General features: G+C 39.3%; 1 protein-coding gene across 1 annotated transcript; it reads left to right on the top strand.

Annotated features, from left to right (window-relative positions):
• Positions 1–5,712: 5,712 nt before the first annotated feature.
• Positions 5,713–20,731, top strand: LOC143028457 (PAT complex subunit Asterix). The gene is made up of 4 exons (XM_076190586.1): positions 5,713–5,873; positions 10,398–10,506; positions 13,159–13,256; positions 19,671–20,731. Exons 1-4 carry the CDS (start codon positions 5,818–5,820, stop codon positions 19,744–19,746), a joined length of 339 nt encoding a protein of 112 aa, XP_076046701.1. The 5' UTR covers positions 5,713–5,817; the 3' UTR covers positions 19,747–20,731.
• Positions 20,732–23,324: the final 2,593 nt, after the last annotated feature.

Genomic DNA, 23,324 nt, shown 5'->3' with positions numbered 1-23,324 from the left:
CCTTGTTCTTCAGTTGCTTCTGTTTCACTCTTCAATGCCCCGACGCACTTACTTCTCACACTCTACAATCTACCTTACGTAAACCATTAGCTCTGCTAATTCTAATTCTATCAAGGTTACACTTGTGGCTTCTCGTTCCACATACACACTGACTCGCGCACAACCCCACACCCTTCGCCCTCTTTCCTACACCGTGACCTTTAACTCTGTGCACTCCTATCTGCACTTCATTCATCATATTCATACCACACACCCCTTGATCTCGAGATCACTCTATTTTTCGTTTTCTTCGTCTCTTCCACTTCCTACTACGAAGTCCTGCAGCCATCTTGGAGGATGTCTGTCGCGCTATGGTTGTCGGGGCGTCGCTCTCCCATTCGCTACTGCGTCGTGACTCTCTTCCTCGTTTTCTCCGTCACTTACTACACGACGATGATCCAAGATAGGTCGCGGCACTCCCTCGACAGAGATGTTGTTCCGCGAATTTACCTCCATTGCGATCCCCCTCGTCCACTGTGACGTGCACTTACCATCCTTTGGCTTCACCCATACCTCCTCCCCCACCTGTACTGAGGCAGGGCCTTCTTCAGTATTGGCTGGTAGCACCGGCCCAACCCAAGGATGTTGCCAATCGTATTTAAATAAGGCTATCTATGGAACCGAGTCTTCGTTTTGGCCTGATCTAGGGGACATAGTATACCAGAAGACTGCCTCCATGGGTGACATTAATGCCCTCTCGGCGATGGACTGAATTGTGCGATAGTGACGTTCTAATACTCCATTTCCGGTCGGCCGGTAAGCAGCCCTAAAGAAACGCCTCGTGCTCCACTTGTCCAGCATTACTTTCAGCGCTCCCGACCGAAACGTGGTGCTATTATCCATCAGGACTTCATCCACTGAACCCCGTTCCAGAAATATCTCATTCATCACCCGTGCAATTTCCTCTCCCGTGTCCGTCTTCAGCACCCGCCAGACGGCGAAGCGTCCCGGGCCGCAGTCAACCACCGATAAATATACGCCCCACCAATAGTGGGTTACATCGACCGCCAACCTCCTCCAGTTCTCTTCTATGCTGATTTCCCCTGCCCCGTGGGGTTTAGGGGAGGGATCTATTGATTGACATCGGACACACACTCTCACCGCCCGTCGTACTTTTTCCTGAGTTATATTCGGGTCAATTTTTCTTGTTAAGAACAATGACCCATCAGCACCTAGGTGTTGAGTTCCATCCAACTCTTTTGCACATAGGGACCTCACGGCACACACTTCAACCTTCTCCTCATCCTGTTCTTTCGGCACTTTCAGCCAACTTTCCTTCACTCTGGTTAGCGTATCCGCTTTGTTCATTCCCGACAGCACTTGGGGGTTACGCTCACCTTCACGCTGAACTTGTCTATTAATTCCCTCAGGATCCCAAGGCGCCACTTCACAATGATCTCTGCTACCCCTTTCGTGTGTATTCTTTTCTCAGCCGTCAGCATTGAGTTCATCCACCTCGCTACCGTGGCTGAGTCAGTCCTGATTTCGATCTCGCATAACCCCCATTTCAGCGCCAAATTGTCTCCTTTTACAATCGCATCCAACTCCGATATGTTAATGTGATGGTGGTCATCCTTTTTTTCGCTGCCACGTCCCATCTTCGACTTCCACATCTCCTGTCTCCGAGACTACGACGGTTGTTATACTGCTAGCATCACACCATATTGCACCTATGCCCTGTTGTGGTGCATTCCACTGTCCTCTCACTGGATCATCGTGTCTCATCCGTCGTACGACATCACATATCATCGTGAGCGTGCCGTAATCAACCTTCTCTCTTCGATCCTTCGACTCTGACCGCCTCTTAATATAACTGCACGCTACACGGAGCCAACAGGCGATCGGGTAGTGGCCAACCAATTTGCCACACAGGGAGAAGAGCTTTCGTCTGCTCATCTTGTCCGTTACGTTCGGGATCTCGTTGCCTCTCCTGAACAGCAGGTGTCCGGTCCCGTCTCTCTCTACTCATTCCTACGTCCTTTTCCGGCTTCAGACAGCTCCTCCCTCTCCCTCCCGTACTCGAGTCACGTATCGCTCCGATCCTCACTTGTCCGGCGACAAACGTGACTTCTCCAAGCTGTGCAATTGCATTAATTCCCAGCACCACGTCAGTTTCCTCTATGACCGTTCTAATAACAAGCACTCTTAGTCGTATTGGAATGCCCTCCACCGTCATTTCAACTTCCTGGTCACCCTCGCAGTTTTGTCTCCCGTCAATTGCCATCAAGGCCATATCTCTCTGTGTGAATTCTTTAATCAAGTCGGCCGTTACAATCGTGGTTGAACAGCCGGAATCTATTAGTGCCCTTGCGCGTCTTCCTCTCAGCCAGAAATCCACAATCGGCATACGGTCGGATAGCGTCCCTACATTTCCTCGGCGGCTGCTTGCGTAGCAGCCGCCCCTCCTCCATTTCCCTGCTCACAGTGTCGAGCAATATATCCCGGCTCATTGCATTCGTAACATATGGACTCCATCTCTCTACAATTCCTTGCGAATAGACCGGGGCGCCGACACGCATAACAAACGATCTGAGGCGGTCCCCTCCATCCGCTGTGGCCACCCCTGGACTCCCCCGTTTTCCTTTTTCCATTGTCCTGCGGAGGGCCTCGCTCTGCCTGCTCCCCCCTCTCCCCAGTGAGTCATCGGGCAGGCATCTCTGCCGTGGGTCTCTCGTAGAGCCCTGCTATTTCTCTGTCGCCATGGCGGCTACAGGCCCATCCTTCTGTGTCCTTGTGAGAAGCCTAGCACGGACTATCAACACGTCAATACTCGCCGACACTGCGTCATTTACTTCCTGTGGTCCAGCATATACGCAATCTGGAAAGCCATTCACAAACACCATTCTAACGAGTTGCTCCAAGCCTTTGCCTTTGAATGCCAACACTTCAGCCAATCTCTTAATATCGTTGGCAAAAACGTCGACCTGTTTTCCAGCTCAGCACATTCTTTGTAGCCGATTAAACGATTCGAATGGACTTCGGCGAAAGCCTCTTCCAGTCTTTTTTTTTTTTTTTTTTTTTTTTTTCATTGTTCCCGCATCTGCTTGATCACTACCTTTCATTTCTAGGCAGATGGCCAATGCGTTGCCTTCCATGTTAAAGGCAATATAGCTCGCGACGTCCTTGACTCCGGTTAATTTTGCCACTAATTCTGCCTTTTTGAGCCACCCGGCGACGTCTCCATTGTCATCAAATAGTTTTAAGGTGATATTGTTCATCTTGAATGGTTCCCTTGTGCTCGTCGTCTCGGCCGGTCTCACTAATTGCCGAACAAACCGAACAAAACCGAGAGAAAAGCCGAACAAAACAACAAAACCCAAACAAGGACGGGTTTTGCTCAAATGCATACTTCTATATATATATATATATATGATTGCATTATTTGAACTATTTTCTTTAAAATGTGTGATTTCCATGTAATATGATCAAAGAGAACTTACGTTTTTATCCTCTGCAAAAATACCGAACACAGCTACGATTCGTCCAGCCCGCCGTCTATGATCACTGGTGGTATGGATCAAACTACACTCTTAAGTTTCTTACTGTTGTGTTAAATTACATGAAAATCACACATCTTAAAGAAAAGAGTTTAAATAATTCAACTATATGCAGTCTATTACACTAATAACACAACAGTAAGAAACTTAAAAGAGTGTAGTTTGATCCAAGATCTAAGAATATAAGGTCTAACCACTTCCGACCGAATTTCGAGGGAGTTGGCGCAGCGGGCCCGTGAACGTCACCTGGCTGTTCAAAGTGGGGTTCGCGGGCCCTATAGCTGTCAGTTGAAGCTGGCGCGTCGTTCGGGAATGTCGTTACCTTCGCTCGCACCGCTCCACGCAATTAGTTATATTCTGACAAATATTATATAAAATATATATATAAATATATATAAAATATTATAGTTCCTGTCTATATATATGAATATATAATATATATGATATAATATATATATATATATATATATAATATATAAAATATTATAGTTCCTGTCTTCCTTGGCGTTTCACAGTTTTCTTCAGTGTTTCACAAAGAGAAAACGGACCCAGCCTAATGACGTCAGAAGCTGCGCACAATAATTCAAACGGTCTGACCTGTATATTTAGACCTTGGTTTGATCCATACCACCAGTGATCATAGACGGCGGGCTGGACGAATCGTAGCTGGGGTCGGTAAAATTGCAGAGGATAAAAACGTAAGTTCTCTTTGATCATATTACATGGAAATCACACATTTTAAAGAAAATAGTTCAAATAATGCAACCATATATATATATAGAAGTGTGCATTTGAGCAAAACCCGTCCTTGTTTGGGTTTTGTTCGACTTTTCTCGGTTTTCGGTTTGTTCGGCAATTAGTGAGACCCGTCTCGGCCATCTCTGGCACCTAGATAGCTTGTAATACTTGTAGCTCACCTACCTAATTTCTTCGATTTCCTCGTTCTTCGGTTGCTTCTGTTAACTCTTCAATGCCCCAACGCACTCGCTTCTCTCACTCTACAATCTACCTTACTTAAAACCACTACCTCTGCTAATTCTAATCCTATCAATGTTACATTTGTGGCTTCTCGTTCCACATACACACTGACTCGCACACGGCTCGGTGGCGGATTGGTAAAGCACTGGCCTCACAATCCAGAGAACCGGGGTTCGATTCCCCGGCCGGGCGGAGATAAGTTGGGTTTGTCTCCTTTCACGTGTAACCCCTGTTCACCTAGCAGTGAGTAGGTACGGGACGTTAGTCAAGGAGTTGTGACCTTGCTGTCCCGGTGTGTGGTGTGTGAGTGGTCTCAGACCTATCCAGAGATCGGCAAATAATGAGCTCTGAGCTCACTGCCGTAGGGTGGTGTCTGGCTGTCTCGACAGAGACTGCAGCAGATCCGAGGTGAATACGTCCTCGCACCCTTTCGCCTTCCTTCCTACACCATGGCCTTTGACCCCGTGCCGGGGGTGCCAACTGTGCACCACTACCTGCACCACAATCATCACATTCATACATACATACATACATACATACATACATACATACATACATACATACATACATATATATATATATATATATATATATATATATATATATATATACATATGTATGTATGTATGTATGTATGTATGTATGTATGTATGTATGTATGTATGTATATATGCCTATACATACTTAGTGCATGTCTTAGGAATGGGGAGCAGACAAAGAGGGCGCCAAAATAGTTAGAACCGGATCTGCAAAAGTGTGACGTGGTCTTCAGAGGTCATGGGAGCAAATTAAGAAAGACCACATGTGAAGAAATAGTTTTCCATATAGATGCATACATACGTGGAATGGCTTAGGTGACAGCCCAAGCTCAAACAATACATAAGTTCAAATCTAAACATAATAACTGGAAATCAAGGATACATATTAAGTAGGAACTGTACACGAATTTGAGGCTGGGTATGATAAAAAAGATAGAGGATAGAAGACGAGAACGAGCGTTGCCCCTTTTCCTGTATATTAAATATAAATATATCACCACAATGTACATGAACGATAAAAGTATTTCATATTAATATACTGATTTAATTGTGTGTCTTTTATGATAATATTTTTACATATCTATATACAATCCCTTTTTGGGTGTTCAGTACTTACTAGTTGGTATATTACCTGTTCCCCATTGCTTCATAGCTTGTATTCATATAAAAACATGTGTTGTGGTGTCAGACTCAGACTGGCAGTGTGACAGTGAAGGCCAGAAAGAAAGTGAAAAGTTGATTATTGTTATAAGTAATATAATAAAATGCAGGCTACTATGAATAATTCCCTTGACCCAAGAAGACCTGAGAAAGTAGTCAGGTAAGACTAGAGTTAATAGTAAATAGTGTCATTATTCAAACTAGGTATTGTAACCTTACTGTCGAAGTCGGGATTTCATACGGCTTCAGACGTGACATATATAAGAATTATTTTATTTTTTATATATAGATTTTTATTTTGCATTCGTAGTCACATTTTTAGAAATATACTATGGAAATTGCGAGGATAACGCACACAAAAAATAATTTTTTTTTCCTATGTGGTCCTCTTTGACTTGGAAAAAATCCATATACATTTAAACAATAATTATAACAAGTGAAATATCCAAGAACCAACTTGAATCATAATAGTTACTTAATAATCTTTGACATGACTCTGTGCAGAGAAAGTAGAAACAACTATATGTAGCTAAGATCACATTGTCATCTATCATGTAACTACAATTGAATCTTTGATATAACTAATGTTAAGATAATGAAAAAATAAGGCACCTGTAGACGTAGTATTAAACAGTTGAAACATGCTCAGGATATAGGTACAGCAGCTTTACCATGAATTTTCATGGCTAGGAGTTCGGTACTTTTCTTTGCATGTGCAGATGCAGCGTCACTGCCTTGTTCATAGCTTGTAGTAATAGGAGATATGACATTGTATCAGTTGTGTTATATTCCCTATTATGATCGACTACTAACCTAACCTAATCTAATTACTAATGCCTCAATCAGGGTGACCACCCTGACCCTATTATCTAGCAAGAGTTATGTAGAGTTGGAGACATAGGCTTAGCAGCTTCCAGAAAACTACTATGTATGTATGTAATTATAAAATAAAACTTAGACCGGGGGTTCCCAAACTTTTCAGCTCATCGACCCCCTAATAAAGTTTAAGACTTTCTATAGACCCCCAAATTATTAATTTACGAATTATGTCAGTTTATTATTAATATTGGGGTTCTTGTTATTAATGCTAATAATATTATCATTATAGTTGTTATTATCATTATCATTATTATTATTTTTTCATAATTGTTATTATTATAATTTTAGTTATCAATGGTGTTATTATCATCATTATGATTGTTATAATTTTTGGTGTTATTATTGTTGTAATTCTTTACTGTAGTTCTTGTTTGGTCTCATAAATCACTTATGGTAATTCTAAAGTACCATAGTCACAGTTTTCGTGTTTGTGGATTTTACTTATTCAATTCGTTTATTTTTATCTATTTATTTATTTTGATTTTGATCCATTATAAAAGGGCCAAATGGCAACATTCATCATGAGGATGGCATTCCAATAATGATACAGACACTTTCACATATACATAAACATGTTTTAAAATAAATATTTATAATTTACCAATTTCTTTAAGAAAGATATTATATATTCTTTATTATATTACTATAATATTCAAACCAATAATATTACACAAGCTCATCATCTTGATGTTCATTCACAATGTGGTTGTGTGTATGTGAGATTCTCCCTATATGCACAGAATGGGGAGGATTTTTGACTCAGAGTGAACTGACATGGTTTTTCTTTAAGTTTATATATTGGTTGGTTGATTATTCTCACTCAGTACAGGAAGAGAACAGGATCATTTCATGCTAACCATTTAATTTAGAAGACTGCCTTTCGACCCCATAGTAATTTACTGACCCCCTTCGACACCCTAGCAATCTACTGACCCCCTTTTGACCCCCTAGCAATTGACCCCCTTTCAACCCCTTGGATGGTCTCATGAACCCCTGGGGGTCGATATCGACCACTTTGGGAACCCCTGACTTAGACACACTCCCGGAGAAAGATAAGCTGAGATACAGAGTAAACCGTATATTTCGGCCACTGACTGTGATCCTCTTCAGCAGGTATATACATAGAATAGGAAGACAGGAACATATATATAGAGGGAAATACTACAAAAGGGAATAGGGAAGCCTATGTCATATGCCCTTGATGGGTTTGGACCTTTTGTTCCTTGGAGATAAGTTTGGTTACTGCTAAATTAGTTATAACATCTGGTGACCATTGACCTTTTGAGGTGTTCAATTAGGAAATTGTTTAATGAATAAAGATTCAACAATTTTACTTTTGAAACTACAATTTGAATGATAAACTGTAGCTGCATTCTAAGATACTTGAATGTAGGAATTCAGCTGAATTTTCTTGTCCGTATTGTACAGAAATTTTATGTTCCTATATTCTTGTGGGTAGGTCATCACAATCAAGACATGGTAATTTATACACTGTGGGGGTGGTTGTCATTCAGGAATTTTATTTATAGTTATAACGAAAAGAAAGTAACAATAATAAAATGATATAATGATGATACAAGAGTAGTACTGATTTGGACAACCTTACACAAGAAAAGATGCAGTACAAGCAAATATTGATAAGAACAATAACTGCTACAATCACACATGAGGAGGCAACAAATTTAAGCATCAGAAGTAGTACCTTGATATACAAGGAACTAATTCAATAAAAGAGTCCTGATTTCTGGCTGTCATTTAAGCACTGAAAAGATTTTTAACCTGATGCTTAATGGCTTTTTTAGTTGGTAAGACACTTATGTTAGACAAGAGGTCATTCATAATACAGAACTAGTGTGATAGAAACTGATTTTTTAAAAGCTATGCACAAGTGAACAAAATCACATTGACGCCTTTAGATGCCATCTTTGTTTTGATAAATTCAGAGGTTGAAGACGACAACGAACACCCTGACAACATTACACAAGAAAAGATGTGGTACAAGCAAATATTGATAAGAACTATAACTGCTACTATCACACATGAGGAGGCAACAAATTTAAACATCATAAGTAACATATACAAGGAACTAATATTAGATAAAAGACTCCTGATACAGGTTTCGCATTACCTAATGCAGGTTAGGTTAGATAGATAGATAGGTTCGGTAAGGTAGGTTAAGTTGGAATAGACAAATTTATCATACTTTAATTTCTTTGACCTCTGCATCTACCAAAACAAAGATGGCATCTCGAGCAGTCAAGTGCCTATGTTTATGTTTAGTATTTAGCAATTTTTTCCGTTTTTTATTTCCTCCAAGAATAATGTATATCATGTTGATGTATCATAATTTATAAAATTATTGTTTAATTTTCTATTGCTCTACCATGTAGGTGTGGGTTTCTAAAAATTTACCACTGTTTTTATAGATGGAATTGGTAGAAGTTGATAGGGAGATATCTTGAGACCAGTCCAGAGATCAAGTGTAAGTCCGTTAGTGGTGCACCACCTGATGGAGATGAGGGATTTTGAAAATCGGCAGCTGTGATGTCCATTTGGAGGACTGCCATAAGCAGAGACCTGTCATTGGTTCCCAGCCGTTAAGATTAATATGTTCCTTACAAGATTTTGTAATGAATACAGTTATCCCTCCCATATTCAAACTGCTATAATCTGAATGTCACCATTATTATATGATTTATGTGTAGTTTATACCACCTTTATTCCTGTAGTGGCAGAGTGGAGAGAGTAGGGGTAATTTTACCTCGCATATCAGAATACAGGGATTTCTCAATTTATACAAGGGATATACAGTATTCCTGAAGGGATGGTGTAATGTAAAAATCGCACAAAGTGAACATGATTACTGAAGTAAACTGTAAAGTACACACCAAGTCTGGAGTGTTGCATTCAGCTGACAATAAGTTGAAGGATATAAGTTGTGGGATATCAAACAAACTTATAAAGAAGTTAAGTTTTACTATTGCTTATTTGTGCATGTTATATTAAGCTGTACTGTTACATAGCTTCATATTAGCTCTGCTTCTGCCTCACGCTCACTGGACTATTCTGACTCCGACTCTGTCTCACGCTCACGCAAGAATATTGTTATAGATTGTTGTTTCTTTTTTTGTTGCTTTTCCTTCAGCAACACTTTATAGCAAGCCATTTTGCTTGTTACTCCTCTGCTAACTGCAGTGCTTCTCTCCACATGATAAAAACTGCAGTAAGGCACTGAGAGAGGAGAGTGGAGAGAGACATTAACGCTAGCGGTGCACAGGTAACAATGAGCTTGAGGCACTGTGCAAAGGGACAGCATGTTGATGGTACACACAGAAGACACCTGGTGGCCACATCACAGAATTAAACCATCTGTGGAACTTGATTTTTTTTGGCATTGTGTTAATCAAAATAATCCTTGTAATGTGAAAAAATTACTTGTGTTTTTGCCTCAGATTATTCCAAAATTGCATATCCTAAACATGCATAAATTGAGAAATCCCTGTACTTTCTAAATCCAAATACCTTGTTGCCTAATTTGTTTGGATATGGAAAGAATTATAGTGTATTAGTTTTAATGGTCATTTGATATAATAATACAATGAATATATCAGGTTGTACACTTTCATCATTGCACTACAGTTATTATTATTAAAAGTGAATATTCATAAATCTATAGGACATATGTGCTCTATGTAGAGTATAATAGTATGTTAAAACTACTCATACTTCACTGATCTTGGTTGATTTGAGGTTATAGCTATTCATTGGTAAGAAATGTATGTGACCATTGTTTTCTTTCTTGCAGATACAAACCTCCGGACCAGGGTACTCCAGGAGCCCCAGGAGAAGACCCAACCACAGATTACATGAATGTTCTTGGCATGATCTTCAGCATGTGTGGACTAATGATGAGAGTAAGGATTTTTTGATTGTAGGGAACCCCCCCCCAAAAAAAAAAAAATAATAATAATAATAAATAAAATAAAATATAATACGGTGGCCAAGGAATTTTCTTTGCTCATCTTTCAAATAACTTAAAGATAACAAAACTATACATCATATGAAATTAAGCTTTATACCAGTTACATATTCAAGGTTAGATGTTATATTGCCTATTGAATGTTCCTAATAATATATAAATAATGGAACTGTTGTTAACACTTAACAATGATATCCATAGAGGGAGTCCTCAGTTTATGATTGTCTTTACTTCTGCTGTTTTGTGGTTATGACAGTGGCAGTGTTTGTGCCTTTGCTGATTTTTTTTTTTTTTTTTTTTTTTTTTTTTTTGTAATACAAAGAATTAGTTGGTAAGCACAGAGGAGAAATACATCATTGTGGAATGATAGACCAAGGAAGGAAGAGCAATTTTGGATTACTAATTATAGTGAAGTTCCAATGATCCTGTGTCAGATATATTGGCACCTTATGACAAGCCCTATTAATAAGATTAAATATAAATATTGATACACAGCAATGTCAATAATTGAATTTCGTGTATGCTCTCAGCAGCCGAACTATGCGGGTAGAGCGACAACACTAGCAGCAGTCATCTGAACTACTGGGAACAGCCCTCTGCTTTGCTTCCATATTACCTGTTGCATCCTCTGTGTTACAGTCTCCTTGATCTATTTACATTGGTGTGTCTGCGCTAGCTACAATATCTCACCATGGCCCCACCATAGAATAAAACCAGAAGGAAGAGGAAGCACTTTGTTCTGATGCTCCTGAAGGAGATTGAGCTTATAAAATGGATGGAGAAGGTAGAGGATTGCAGCAAGTTGATGGTGGAATTTGGTGTGAGTTTGTTGACACTATACAACCTCAAGGGACAGAAAGACAAGCTCCTGTCTTTCGTTGCTAACACAGAAGCCCCTGCATAGGAGGTCATTAAAGGAACCTAAGCTTGACAATTTGGATCAGGCTGTCACCATTTGGTTTACTGCTCAGCACTGAAGGTAAACCTGTCACCAGGCCTGTTCATATTGAGAAGGCCAAGAAGCTACATGCAAATTTGGGAGATTATCCAAAAGAGGGTAGACTGCTGGAGGACTGGATTAGTGCCTGTATATTTCCACTTTACATGGGAAAAGGGAATAAATGTAATAGTTTGAGGTATCAATTTGTTGAGTGTAGTTGGGAAAGCTAATGGGAGGGTTGTGATTGAGAGGATTAGGAGAGGAAGGGAGTGAGTAACTGATGAGGAACAGTGTGGATTTAGGAAAGGGGTTATGTGGATCATATTTTTGTGGTAATATGTGAGAAAGCTCTAGCAAAGGGTAAAGATGTTTTTTGGGCCTTAATGGATATGGAAAAGGCTTATGACAAGGTAGACAGGAAGGCACTGTGGGAGGTTTTGCAGATATATATGGGATAGGAGGAAAGCTGTTAAAAGCAGTCAAGAGCTGTGTAGAGACTAGTAGAGTCTGTTAGAATTAAGAATGAGAGAACAAGTGATTTAAAGTAAAGGTGGGACTTTGCCAAGGATGTTTCATATTGCCATGTCTGTTCAACGTGCACGTGGATGGGATGGTGTGGGAGGTAAATGTAAGGGTAATGCACAGGAGACTGGAGATGGTTAAAGAAAATGGTAGATAAGCCAGTTATGACTTACTGATGACACTGCTTGTGGCAGGATCAGAGGAAGGATTAGGGAAGTGATGGAGTTTGGGAAGGTGTGCAAGAGGAGAAAGTTGAAGGTAATAGTAAGGTGATGAGATGTACAAGAGGGGATGGCAGCAAATTAAAAGTGATTATAAAGGGAAATGGGGGGGTGTGGGTGAGGTAGTATGTGTGAGCAAAATTTGAAGCAGCCCGAAGGGATTTCTCCCCGTCTTCTCCTTTTATGCATGGGGAGACGGAGAGGGGGGGTCGCCGATTTAATGAAGCGTCCTTGCTGTGGATGTGCTGTGTCTTGCGACACTGCTTCTGACCCAGGGCAGTGGACAAGGTGCAGGGATGACCTGTCATCCAGGAGGTGCTAAGATAAGAGGGAGGGTGGAGGGGTGTGGAGTGTGTTCAGGGATGGAATGGGTGGGAATGATTTTATGCCTTTTCCTTTTTGGCTACCTCCCTTGTAAGGAGGAAAAAGCCTTGGTATATGTATGTATGTATAAAGGGAAAGAGACTGGAGGAAGTGGATAGCTTTAGATACTTGGAGGCACATGTGGTGTGAAAGGGTGAAGTGGAGGTGGAGGTAGAATGTAGATTGAGAGAAGTAAGGCTGCATCTCCTGTTAGCAGCAAAGGGGTTGACAGATTTTGAAAATGAGCAGCTATGCTGTCCATGTTACAGGACCGCCTGTCATTGGTCCCATGCAGCTTACTGGCTAAAAACAAACTGCCCCAGATGCAACCATCACACAGAATGCATTGAATACTTTGTTTTACATTTACCCACCTTTTCCATACTCGGACAACAATCCTTGGTTCTTGCCTACCTGGAAGCCAAGGGTTCCCTTGCAAGGGAGACTTAGGGCAATGAGTTTATTGGTAAATCCAGACGTGTGGATGATTTAGAAATTTTACCCAAGCCTCACTTTGTAAATTTAATATTTTTTGTTTCAGCTCAAATGGTGTGCTTGGGTTGCCCTCTACTGTTCGTGCATCAGTTTTGCCAATTCTCGTGTGAATGACGACACCAAGCAAATGCTCAGCAGCTTTATGTAAGTTTTAGTAGTTTTTGTTTATGGTTGTATGAGGGGCAAGTATACCAAGGTATCAACATTATATTGAACAAAATATGATATGGAGTATTTTAGGTGAATATTACCAGCTAAGCACTATTGTGAACCAAGAACTTCTTTGATTTCAATCAATTAGTGATCATTACATAGATTGACTTCTTTGGTATCCCAAAATGAATAGAGAGGAGTACACATTTCCATTTCAGTCTGTATAGTAGTTTTAGTGGTTCCTAAATGATGGATATACATTATTTCTTCCTCCACCTCCTCCTCTTCCTTCACCACCACCTCCTCCATCACATGTTGGGGAGTACCTGGCTCACAAGGTTGTTTCCTCAATGAAAGAGATGAAGGGGAACCCACAGAATGCATGGCTGGGGCAAATTGATTTAATTTCTCAAGAGTTGTTTAGAATGGGAAACGTGGCAGCCTGAGAGCTCACTCGGAAAGACCAGTGGGACTGGCAGCATGTATTTACCTAGTTGTATTATACGGCAAGGGGAGCTATGCTCGTGGTGACCCGTTTTTGTATCTCGCAAGATCAAGTTTGTTCTTAAATTCTTGTATTGTGTTTGCACACACTATTTCTTCATCCAATTTGTTTCATATATCTATCACTCTGTGTGGGAAGCTGTTCTTTTTCAGCTCTCTTCTGTAGTTATCCTTTTTGAGTTTCATTGCATGCCTCCTGGCATATGCACCCAATTGATGTATGATCTCCACACAGAGTGAAAGACATAAACATGATCAAAAGAATACTGAATGGAGTAACCAAATTGGTTCCTAGCCTGGCAGGCAAACCATACGAGGAGAGACCAAAAGCACTGGATCTGCCAATGTTAACCCCTTCACTCCGGGCCAAAATCTCGCGGGCAGCATTAGCTGCCAGACGTGCGATGTTGCGTCATAATACTCGCATTATAAAAAATAAAGTCACCGCTGTATTGCTCGTTCTCTCTTTCACCCGTGAATTTTGATAACCATAGAAAATATGATGAAGCCAGTTTACAGAGTATGGGGGTCACGCAGGTACAACTACAATAAATATAATCAAGACGCTGACATCGGCATCCTCACGTACCCACTTGCTCCTCATGACGCCTATGTAGGCGTCACCGTATGGAAGGGGTTAAAAGATTGAGGAGAAAGAGGTAATATTATAGTATTCAGGTTGCTAAAAGGGGATAGAGCTCACTGAAATCTCAGTTAGGGATGACAGGGCTTTAAGAGGTCATGAGAACAAATTGAGAAAGAATGAATGTCTTAAAGATGTAGGGAAATACATTTTTCCACACAGACTTATAAATACCTGGGATGGCTTCAATGTTAAGTATGATAATTAATTGGAAAATATGGATAGACTCAAATTGGAACCATTTATGAATTTGAAGGTGGATATGATAAATTGGAGAGTAAGAGACAGGAGCCCAGGAATGTTGCTCCTTTCCTGTTTACTACAAGGAAAGTGGGCAAGGTGCAGGGATGCCCTGTCATCCAGGAGGTGCTAAGATAGGGTGGAGGGAGGTGGAGTGTATTTAGGGATGAATGGGTGGGAATGGTTTTATGCCTTTTTCTTTTTGGCTACCTCCCTTGTAAGGGGGAAAAAACCTTGGTATATGTATGTATGTACAGTTAGGTAAATACAATTATTTTTAATACTTGATTCCTTGGTGGAATGCAGATTGTGCCATAGCCCATAAAGCAAAGAATAGCCTTCTACCAACTTCAACAAAACAAGAAAACACTCGTAAATCCTTTTGCACAGACAAGCTATAGCATTCCTCACCCTGATGACTGTTGCATTATCTGATGTAAGAAAGACTTCTCTACAGACTCAGACTATGCAACCTTCATAGACAGCTAGACAAAGCATATAACCCATAACCTCAAGCATTCATCTTCTTGTGCTTTGGAAAACATAAGTAACATCCACCTAAAACATCTCGGACCACATGGAATACATGCACTCCCCAACATTGCAAACTACACCAATTCACAGAACACCATACCTGAGATATGTAAGCATGGGAAAATCATCTCAATCCCCAAGCCTTACAAAGACCCAGTACATATATCACACACAAATACTCTCTTCTCTTCCTCCACAACCTCCAGATAACAGCCTCCAGAAGCATATCCATAATCATATTCCACACTGCTCCATCAACAAACTGAAAGACAACACACTACTGCATGCCAGAGCCTCTGATAGCCATCCATCTTAATCCTGTCTCCCCTAAGAAGAAGGTAGTCTACCTGGCCAGGCTGCAATGTGGCCACCATTCAGCCTCTCTGAGTTATGAAAACACTGAATGGCCTACTGGCTCCAGCGCTCGGCCTTCAAGCCAAAAATTCCATAAATCATCAATCAATCATCTGAGTTATGAAGAGATTGGATGACTGCATCAGAGATAACTGTCCAGGATGTAACATTTCACCCCATATTATACAACACGTTACGGAAGACACCATTGTACATAATCATGCATGTCAACAACACAATATACACTATAAAGGATTTGTGGGAATACCCTGTTCCAGTCATGGCATTCCTTAGGGAGATAGGACTGCTTGGTCAGACAGTCTAGGGAACAACAATAACAAAAGCCAAATTCTAAAACACTCAATCCTTGAAAATTATATATGCTTAAAAAAAGTACAATCATAACAAATAATGTCCCAAGTTTGCCAAAATTCTTGACAAATTTAGATCTCAACAATCACCTCCTAAACCCTAATATCCAATATTTGGAAAAGAGAGAAAAAATATCTAATAGATCACTCTCGTATTCCATATGTTAGGGTAGGTGTCAATGTATTGGGTGGCTAATAATACTCAGTGTATGAATAAATTAATATTATTATAGCACTACAGAGAAAGTGTGCACTCAATTTGAAAGCAAAATCAAGACTGCCTGCTGCCAAGCTAGGCGGGAACTCTCGAATGAGCGAGCATAATATTTGGTACTTATTACATGCATATTTATAAAATACAAATAATATGTACAATGATAATAATGTACAATAGGCAATAATGAGTGAACAATTCTACAAGTATGTATGTATAATATACAGGAAAAGTACAATGCTATAAGTATGTATGTATAATATGCAGGAAAAGTATGCTATAAGTATGTATGTATAATATATAGGAAAAGTACAGGGCGGTGGGCAGGGTGCAGGGATGACCCGTCATCCAGGAGGTGCTCAGATGAGAGGAAGGGTGGGAGGGGTGTGGAGTGTATTTAGGGATGAAATGGGTGGGAGTGTTTTTATGCCTTTCCCTTTTTGGCTACCTCCCTTGGAAGGGGGAAAAAGCCTTGGTATATGTATGTATGTATGTACAATGCTATAAGTACACCATTACATTGCTCGGCCACCACCACTCGGTGACCCCACTGAGCAAATGAGAAAAATAAATGACCAAAGCATGACAAAATGGACAATACACATAGCATGTGCCATACACACAACAGTGTAATGACAAAAGTGTGGGAAAGAAATTTGTACATACCCTAGCACACCCTATACATAAAAATAACATAACATAAAAGATAACATACTCCACACACACCACAATATTTAGTAGACATACAAAAGTGTGGAGAAAAAATTTACATGAACATACATAATTACTTGACACAAGGAATATATAGATATACATACACAAAACAGTACAACATATAAAGATACATACAATGGTATACAAACATATAAAGAAACATAAGAACTGGCACCAGTTAAATTTGAGAAAATAACCGGCAATTGATGGACATCCGGGACATGACACGTGATAGATAAACAAGATACAAAGTACAGATCAAGACAAGCATTGATAACAACACTACAATGCACATATATATGAAGACAAAGGACCCCTTGAATGGAGATTATAATTATAAGGGGTAGATACAGAAGGCATAGTTTGTTAACAGTCTGTATTTCTGTCTTTCCTACATTCATTTTTATGCCTTTCCTTATAAAGCACTCATTCCACCTTTAGTCTTCTTTGATCTCTTCCCAGTCTGTGCTCCATTCAGCTATATCATCTGTGTAAGCCATTATTCTGTTCTTATAGTTTTCCTCTCTACCTTCTTTAAAATCCTCTATCACAATTTCCATATACAGGTAGTTGTCGACTTACGACCGAGTTCGGTTCCGACAAACGGGTCGTAAGTCGATCTGGACGCAAGTCGGTCTATATGTATATACAGTATATATTACCCTTTATATAATATATATATATATATATATATATATATATATATATATCTATATATATATATATTTATATATATATATATGTTTAAATATATATATATATATATATGTATATATATTTATTAATATATATATATATATATATATATATATATATATATATAGTATATTTGGCATACTGAAATAATCTTAGCACCTTTGAACTATGTTGTATAGTATTTTTAACCTTTTTATAATTTCATCTGATTTTCTTTGGGAAACGTAGCCTAGGCCTAAGCATATTGAATAAAATCCTATCATCTTTGACCTATGATATTTAATACTGTATTTGTTAACCTTTGTATTATTTTACCATCAGACTTTCTTTAGGAAACGTATGCATACTGAATAAAATCTTATTATCTTTGAGCTACGTTGTTTAATATTCATTAACTTTTTATAATTTTTGTTAGGAAATGTAGCCTAGGCCTATGCATACTGAATAAAGTCCTGTCATCTTTGACCTACAAATCCTTATTTGTTGGTTACATTAAAATCATTGTAAAGCAAAATTAGGAAAAAAAAAATTTTGAAACACATTCTTTTCGTTTATGTACTGTACCGAAAATATTGTTATCGACAACAGACTAGGCATAAACAAAGTTTACTGTTACATTTTATTAATCGCAAAACATAAAAATACAAAATGCTGTGCCGAACATTTTGTCATCGACAACAGACTAGGCATAAAAAATACTTTATATTTTATTAATTGCAAAACATAAAAATACAAAATGTAAGCCAAAATTAGGATTTCTTTTATTTCAACAAAACACATTCTTTTCGTTTAAGTACTGTACTGAACATATTGTTATTGACAACAAACTAGCCTAGGCATAAAAAGTTTGTTATATTTTATTAATTGCAAAACATACAAAAATACAAAATGCAATGCAAAATTAGGGAACATTTTACTTCAAACAAACAAAATGAAAGAATATTTAGCTGGCTGGGATGCTGACGCTGCCGGCAGCCTGCAAAAACTATCGTACTCGCGTCTCACAGCATGCGGAGTAATGTACTGCACTGCCAGGCATAACATTGCAATTCTATTACTCTATTAAATGTTAGATATTATTGCACCATCTTGTGGTCGTAAAGTCGATCAGTCATAAGTCGCATAGGTCGTAAGTCGACGACTACCTGTATACTATAAAGAGCAGAGGGGATAACACACTTCCTTGTTTAACCCCTCTTTCCACATGGAACCACTTTTCTGACCCCTTTCATGTTCTAACATTACATACATGGGTAATACAAACTTTTAACCCCTTCCATACGGTGACGCCTACGTAGGCGTCATGAGGAGCAAGTGGGTACGCGAGGATGCCGACGTCGGTGTCTTGATTATATTTATCGTAGTCGTACCTGCGTGACTCCCATACTCTGTAAACTGGCTTCATCATATTTTCTATGGTTATCAAAATTCACGGGTGAAAGAGAACGAGCGATATAGCAGTTACTTTATTTTTCATAATGCGAGTATTATGATGCAACATTGCATGTCTGGCAGCTAATGCTGCCAGACGTGCGATGTGGCCCGTATAAAAGGAGTTAATGGCTTTCTTTAGATGTCCTGTGACACCATAGCTCTCCTCCATACATCTCCCTGCCTCTCTTAAATTCCATGTCTGCCATCCTATGCTCTTGTACATCTCATTATGCTTTTACCCACATTTACCTTCAACTTTCTATTATTGCATACCTTTGCAAACTCCATCACTAACTCCCCTAATCCCTCCTCTGACCCCAAGCGCAGTGTCATCAGCAAACAACTGGCTCACATCCCACTTTTCTCTTTTCTTTAACAACCTTCAGTCCCCTGCCCATTGTCCTCACCTTTACCTCCCGCACCACCCTGTCCATGTACACATTGATGGTAACACTGGCATAATACATTATAAGCATTATATTTTTCGTATGGTTCACATCAGTGTCTTGTTCAGTATTAAAGATGTCATATTAAAAGCATTTGTAAATCTTGCAGTACTATAATATAAATTACTCCTGTAAAAAGTTTGCAAAATTGCCGACTTCCACATACACAAATTGTCCCTGTTGTTGTAGTTTTGTTACATGTTGCCATATTGTTCACATTGATGTCTTCAGTCTAATAAATTTGAATATTTGCAGGTTATCTATTTCAGCAGTAGTCATGTCATACCTCCAGAACCCACAACCGATGACACCACCATGGTCCAATATGTAGGCACTAGTTAGTAGTTGAAAAAGAGTCTTATTGTATGGTAAATGTTTGCCAAGATTATTATTATGGTCTGATTGGTTTGTTAACAATTGTGAACAAAGTGCCCTTGTATTGTCCAGTTGTTGATTTTAAAATACAACTGTTGTGTGCAGATCAGTGAGTTGTTTTCAATGGCATGGACCCACATCTAAATCTAACAACCCCCAGTGACTTCTACTTGCCCTGGAAATAGAGAGGCAAATATTACAGCCTTGATTGCAGCAGAAGCCTGAATTCCTCATCTTTCTTAGTCATGAAACAAGGGACAGAGAGGGCAGAGGAAAGGGTGAAGGTTCCTGTCCAAAAAGGGGAACATGAATCAGTAATTTGCTGTAGGAAGTTAGTTTTATCAGAAGAGCACTCCTTCTGGGACCAAAAGAAAAAGAATACACAAAACATTGAATTAATGGATTAATTTATTTTATTTAAAATTTGAGTCCAGGTACCTTGTGTACCAAGAAAAGTGCAACAGAAGCTCGATTCATAATAAAATACTTAGGTGTGAACCGAGCAAGGGTATATTATAATTTGCTGCATTTTTACTTCTCCTGTGTGAATTCATCATATGCACACATTTTCTAGGGAGTGAATAGAAGTGCCATAAAGACAGAAGATTACTAATTTCTTAAGTCCTGCAATGGGGGAATATATGAATTTGTAGGTTGAGATCTATATAAGCATGTACAGTTCAGTGAATGAGAGTGATTTGAAGTAACTTTTTTAAGACAATGATGCAGTCTCAGGTGTGTCTGGTTATTTCATCCTTGTGCTCTTGCTGTAGATATTTAATTAAAAGTTTTACAGGTTTATTATTTGATTTCTTGTATAAAAAAAACCTTATGAGAGTGTTTTGAAGTAACCTTTTTGAGGCAGTGATGCAGTCTCAGCTGCATCTGGTTAGTTCATCCTTGTGCTTTTGCTGTAGATATTTGATTAAAAGTTTTACAGATTTGTTATTTCATTTCTTATCAAAAGACCTTATGTAAGTGTAATTTTTTCGTCCAGTTTAATGACGAGATTTTATTAGGCTAATGTAAGAGTATTCAAATATCCCCGTGAGGGGTGTAATGTTTCCCAGCTGAATGAATTCATTGGGCACCAATCACAACAGATTTCCTTAAGTGTGATGACATTCCTCAGTGGATTAATCAAGAGTTGAATATGATCATTGTTTCCCTGGGTTTCACCAACAAAACCTGCAGTAGTCAGTAAATAAATCGGCTCCTTATACATTTATCCATGAAGAAACAGTGGACTTTATTATGTACAGCTCTATTTCTATATCACCTGCTGGTAGAAGAGGAGCAGCTATCATCAGGTGTCAGGTCATCAAAAGTCTAATCCATTGGGGAATTGAAGTTTCTCTTGCAGAATAAAATTGTCTTGACTTAGACAATAAACCTTGTATATGATGAAACTTCATTGGAATAAGGCAGAAATTTCAAGAAGGTTGTTATTGTTGACAATAGAGGCACTGGTTCATGATGGTGGAGTACAGTACTGCTCAGGAAGCAATGAAACAGGAAAGAGTGTGGAAGGCAGAGGTGGATGGAGTGAATTTGTGGGTAAGACCAAGAATGGGATGGATGAATAGGGTGAAGAGGGCCTTGGGTACAAGAAGAATGTCTGTTGAACAAGGAAAGAAGGGGGCAAGAGATAATTATAAGTTCATGAGTGGATGGGGAGGTGAGGAGGGTTGCCTTCTAATGAAGTGATGAAGGTAAACTAGTTTCAGTTGTAGGGCCTGCCATGGAGGTGCTGTGTCTTGCATTGATTCTGACCCAAACAGGGTAATGGTAATAGGGATAGCATTTCATCAAGAAACTATAATGAAGGAAAATGAATGGGTGAAAGATAGATGGGTACATGTCATGAAATCCCACTTCACATGTAAGAGGGAAAGGAGCTTTTAGTGTGTGTGTGTTTATTGTGTAGATCCCAGAGCAGAAGGACCCCCACCCACAGATCCCCTGGTCACACTCCCATTTCATAGATCCTATCCCTGTTCTCACATTTAACATACAGTATAAAGGACAGAAGGTAGGGAGGTGCTTAGAGTGAGCTGCTTAAATGAGTAAGAAAAGGAGGAGTATAAGAAGCTGAGAGAGGAGTGAAGGATAGAGTAGAACTAGGAGTGGAGGAAGAATGGGGATGGTTCAAGGAGGGAGTCGCAGGGTGCGCAAAGATGGTGTGTGGAACAAGGAGGATGGGAGGAAATAGAAGGAAGGTTAGTGAGTGGTGGGATGAGTAAGCAAAGAAAGTTGTAGAAGAGAAGAATCAAGCATTCACATATTGAGTACAAAAGAGGACGAGAGAATCATATGAAAGGTACAGAAAAAAAGAAGTAATGCATAAGATAGAGGAGAGCAGACGTGAAATGGGGTTAGGGTATGACAAAAATTTGAAAGTAAAATATGTTTTGGAAAGAAATTAAGAGAGGAAGAGGAGGTGAATCAAGTAGAGAAGAAAAGGTAAAAGGTGCAGATGGAGAGATGGTAATGGAAGAAACAGCATTAAGAGGAAGATGGGCAGAGTATTTTATGGGGTTGCTAAATATGAAGGAGGATAGGGAGGGAAAGATAGTTGAAGTTGAAAGTGCCAAGAAAATGACTGTGATGAATGAGGAAAATGGAGGAGAAATAAAGAAAGATAAAGTGAAGGCAGCTGTTAAGATAATGAGAGCAGATAGGGCACTTGGGTTGCATGGGTGTCATGCAGAATGTCTAAAAAAGGGAGGTACAGTGATGTTGGACTGGCTGATGAGGTTATTTAATGTTTGTTTAAAAGAGGGTAGAGTGCCAGAGGACTGGAGGAGTGCCTGTATAGTTCCACTTTATAAGGGAAAGGGAACAAGTGTGAGTGTTGTAGTATCAGAGGGATCGTTTGAGTGTAGTTGGGGAAGCTCATGGGACGGTTTTGATTGAGAGGAATTGGTGAGGAAGTGTGGGTTTAGGACAGGTATGGATTGTGTGGATAAGATTATTGTGGTAAGACAGATATGGTCACAAATATATATATATATATATATATATATATGTGTGTGTGTGTGTGTGTGTATAAATATATATAGTCAAACCTCGCTTAACGAGCACCTTACATAATGAGTGATTGGCATAACGAGCAAGGAAAAAAAAAATACTCGCTTAGGGAACGACGTTTCGTTTAAAGAGCGACGTATCGTGATTTATATGTCCGACGTGACGGCTCAGTTTTACCTAACTAGCCACGAGTAACGATCGAGTAGCATCTCCTTGTGTTTCGTGGCTAGGCTACCTTGTTTCCGTTTGGTTCTCGGTCAGTGTTGCCATTGTTTAAAATTTTGTACATATCTTGGATTTTTTTACTTCGAGCTTGGAGTCATGAAGTTTTTATTTAAAATCCAGTGAAATTGTAGTTTTTAAGTAAATCAGCTGATGAGTGCATAAAAGATATCCAGTATTACACCCGCAGCAAATTAAATGATAAAATCATGATTATTATTTTGGAATATTCTAATACACTTTTCTTATATGACGTTTCCATAATAAATGGCATTTTCGAGT

Source organism: Oratosquilla oratoria, chromosome 9 (assembly GCF_046742065.1).
Source record: "Oratosquilla oratoria isolate Oo_2021 chromosome 9, ASM4674206v1, whole genome shotgun sequence".
In the NCBI taxonomy this organism is placed as follows: domain Eukaryota; kingdom Metazoa; phylum Arthropoda; class Malacostraca; order Stomatopoda; family Squillidae; genus Oratosquilla; species Oratosquilla oratoria.
The sequence above is the reverse complement of the archived record's forward strand: the minus strand, read 5'-3'. Positions and strand labels throughout refer to the sequence as shown.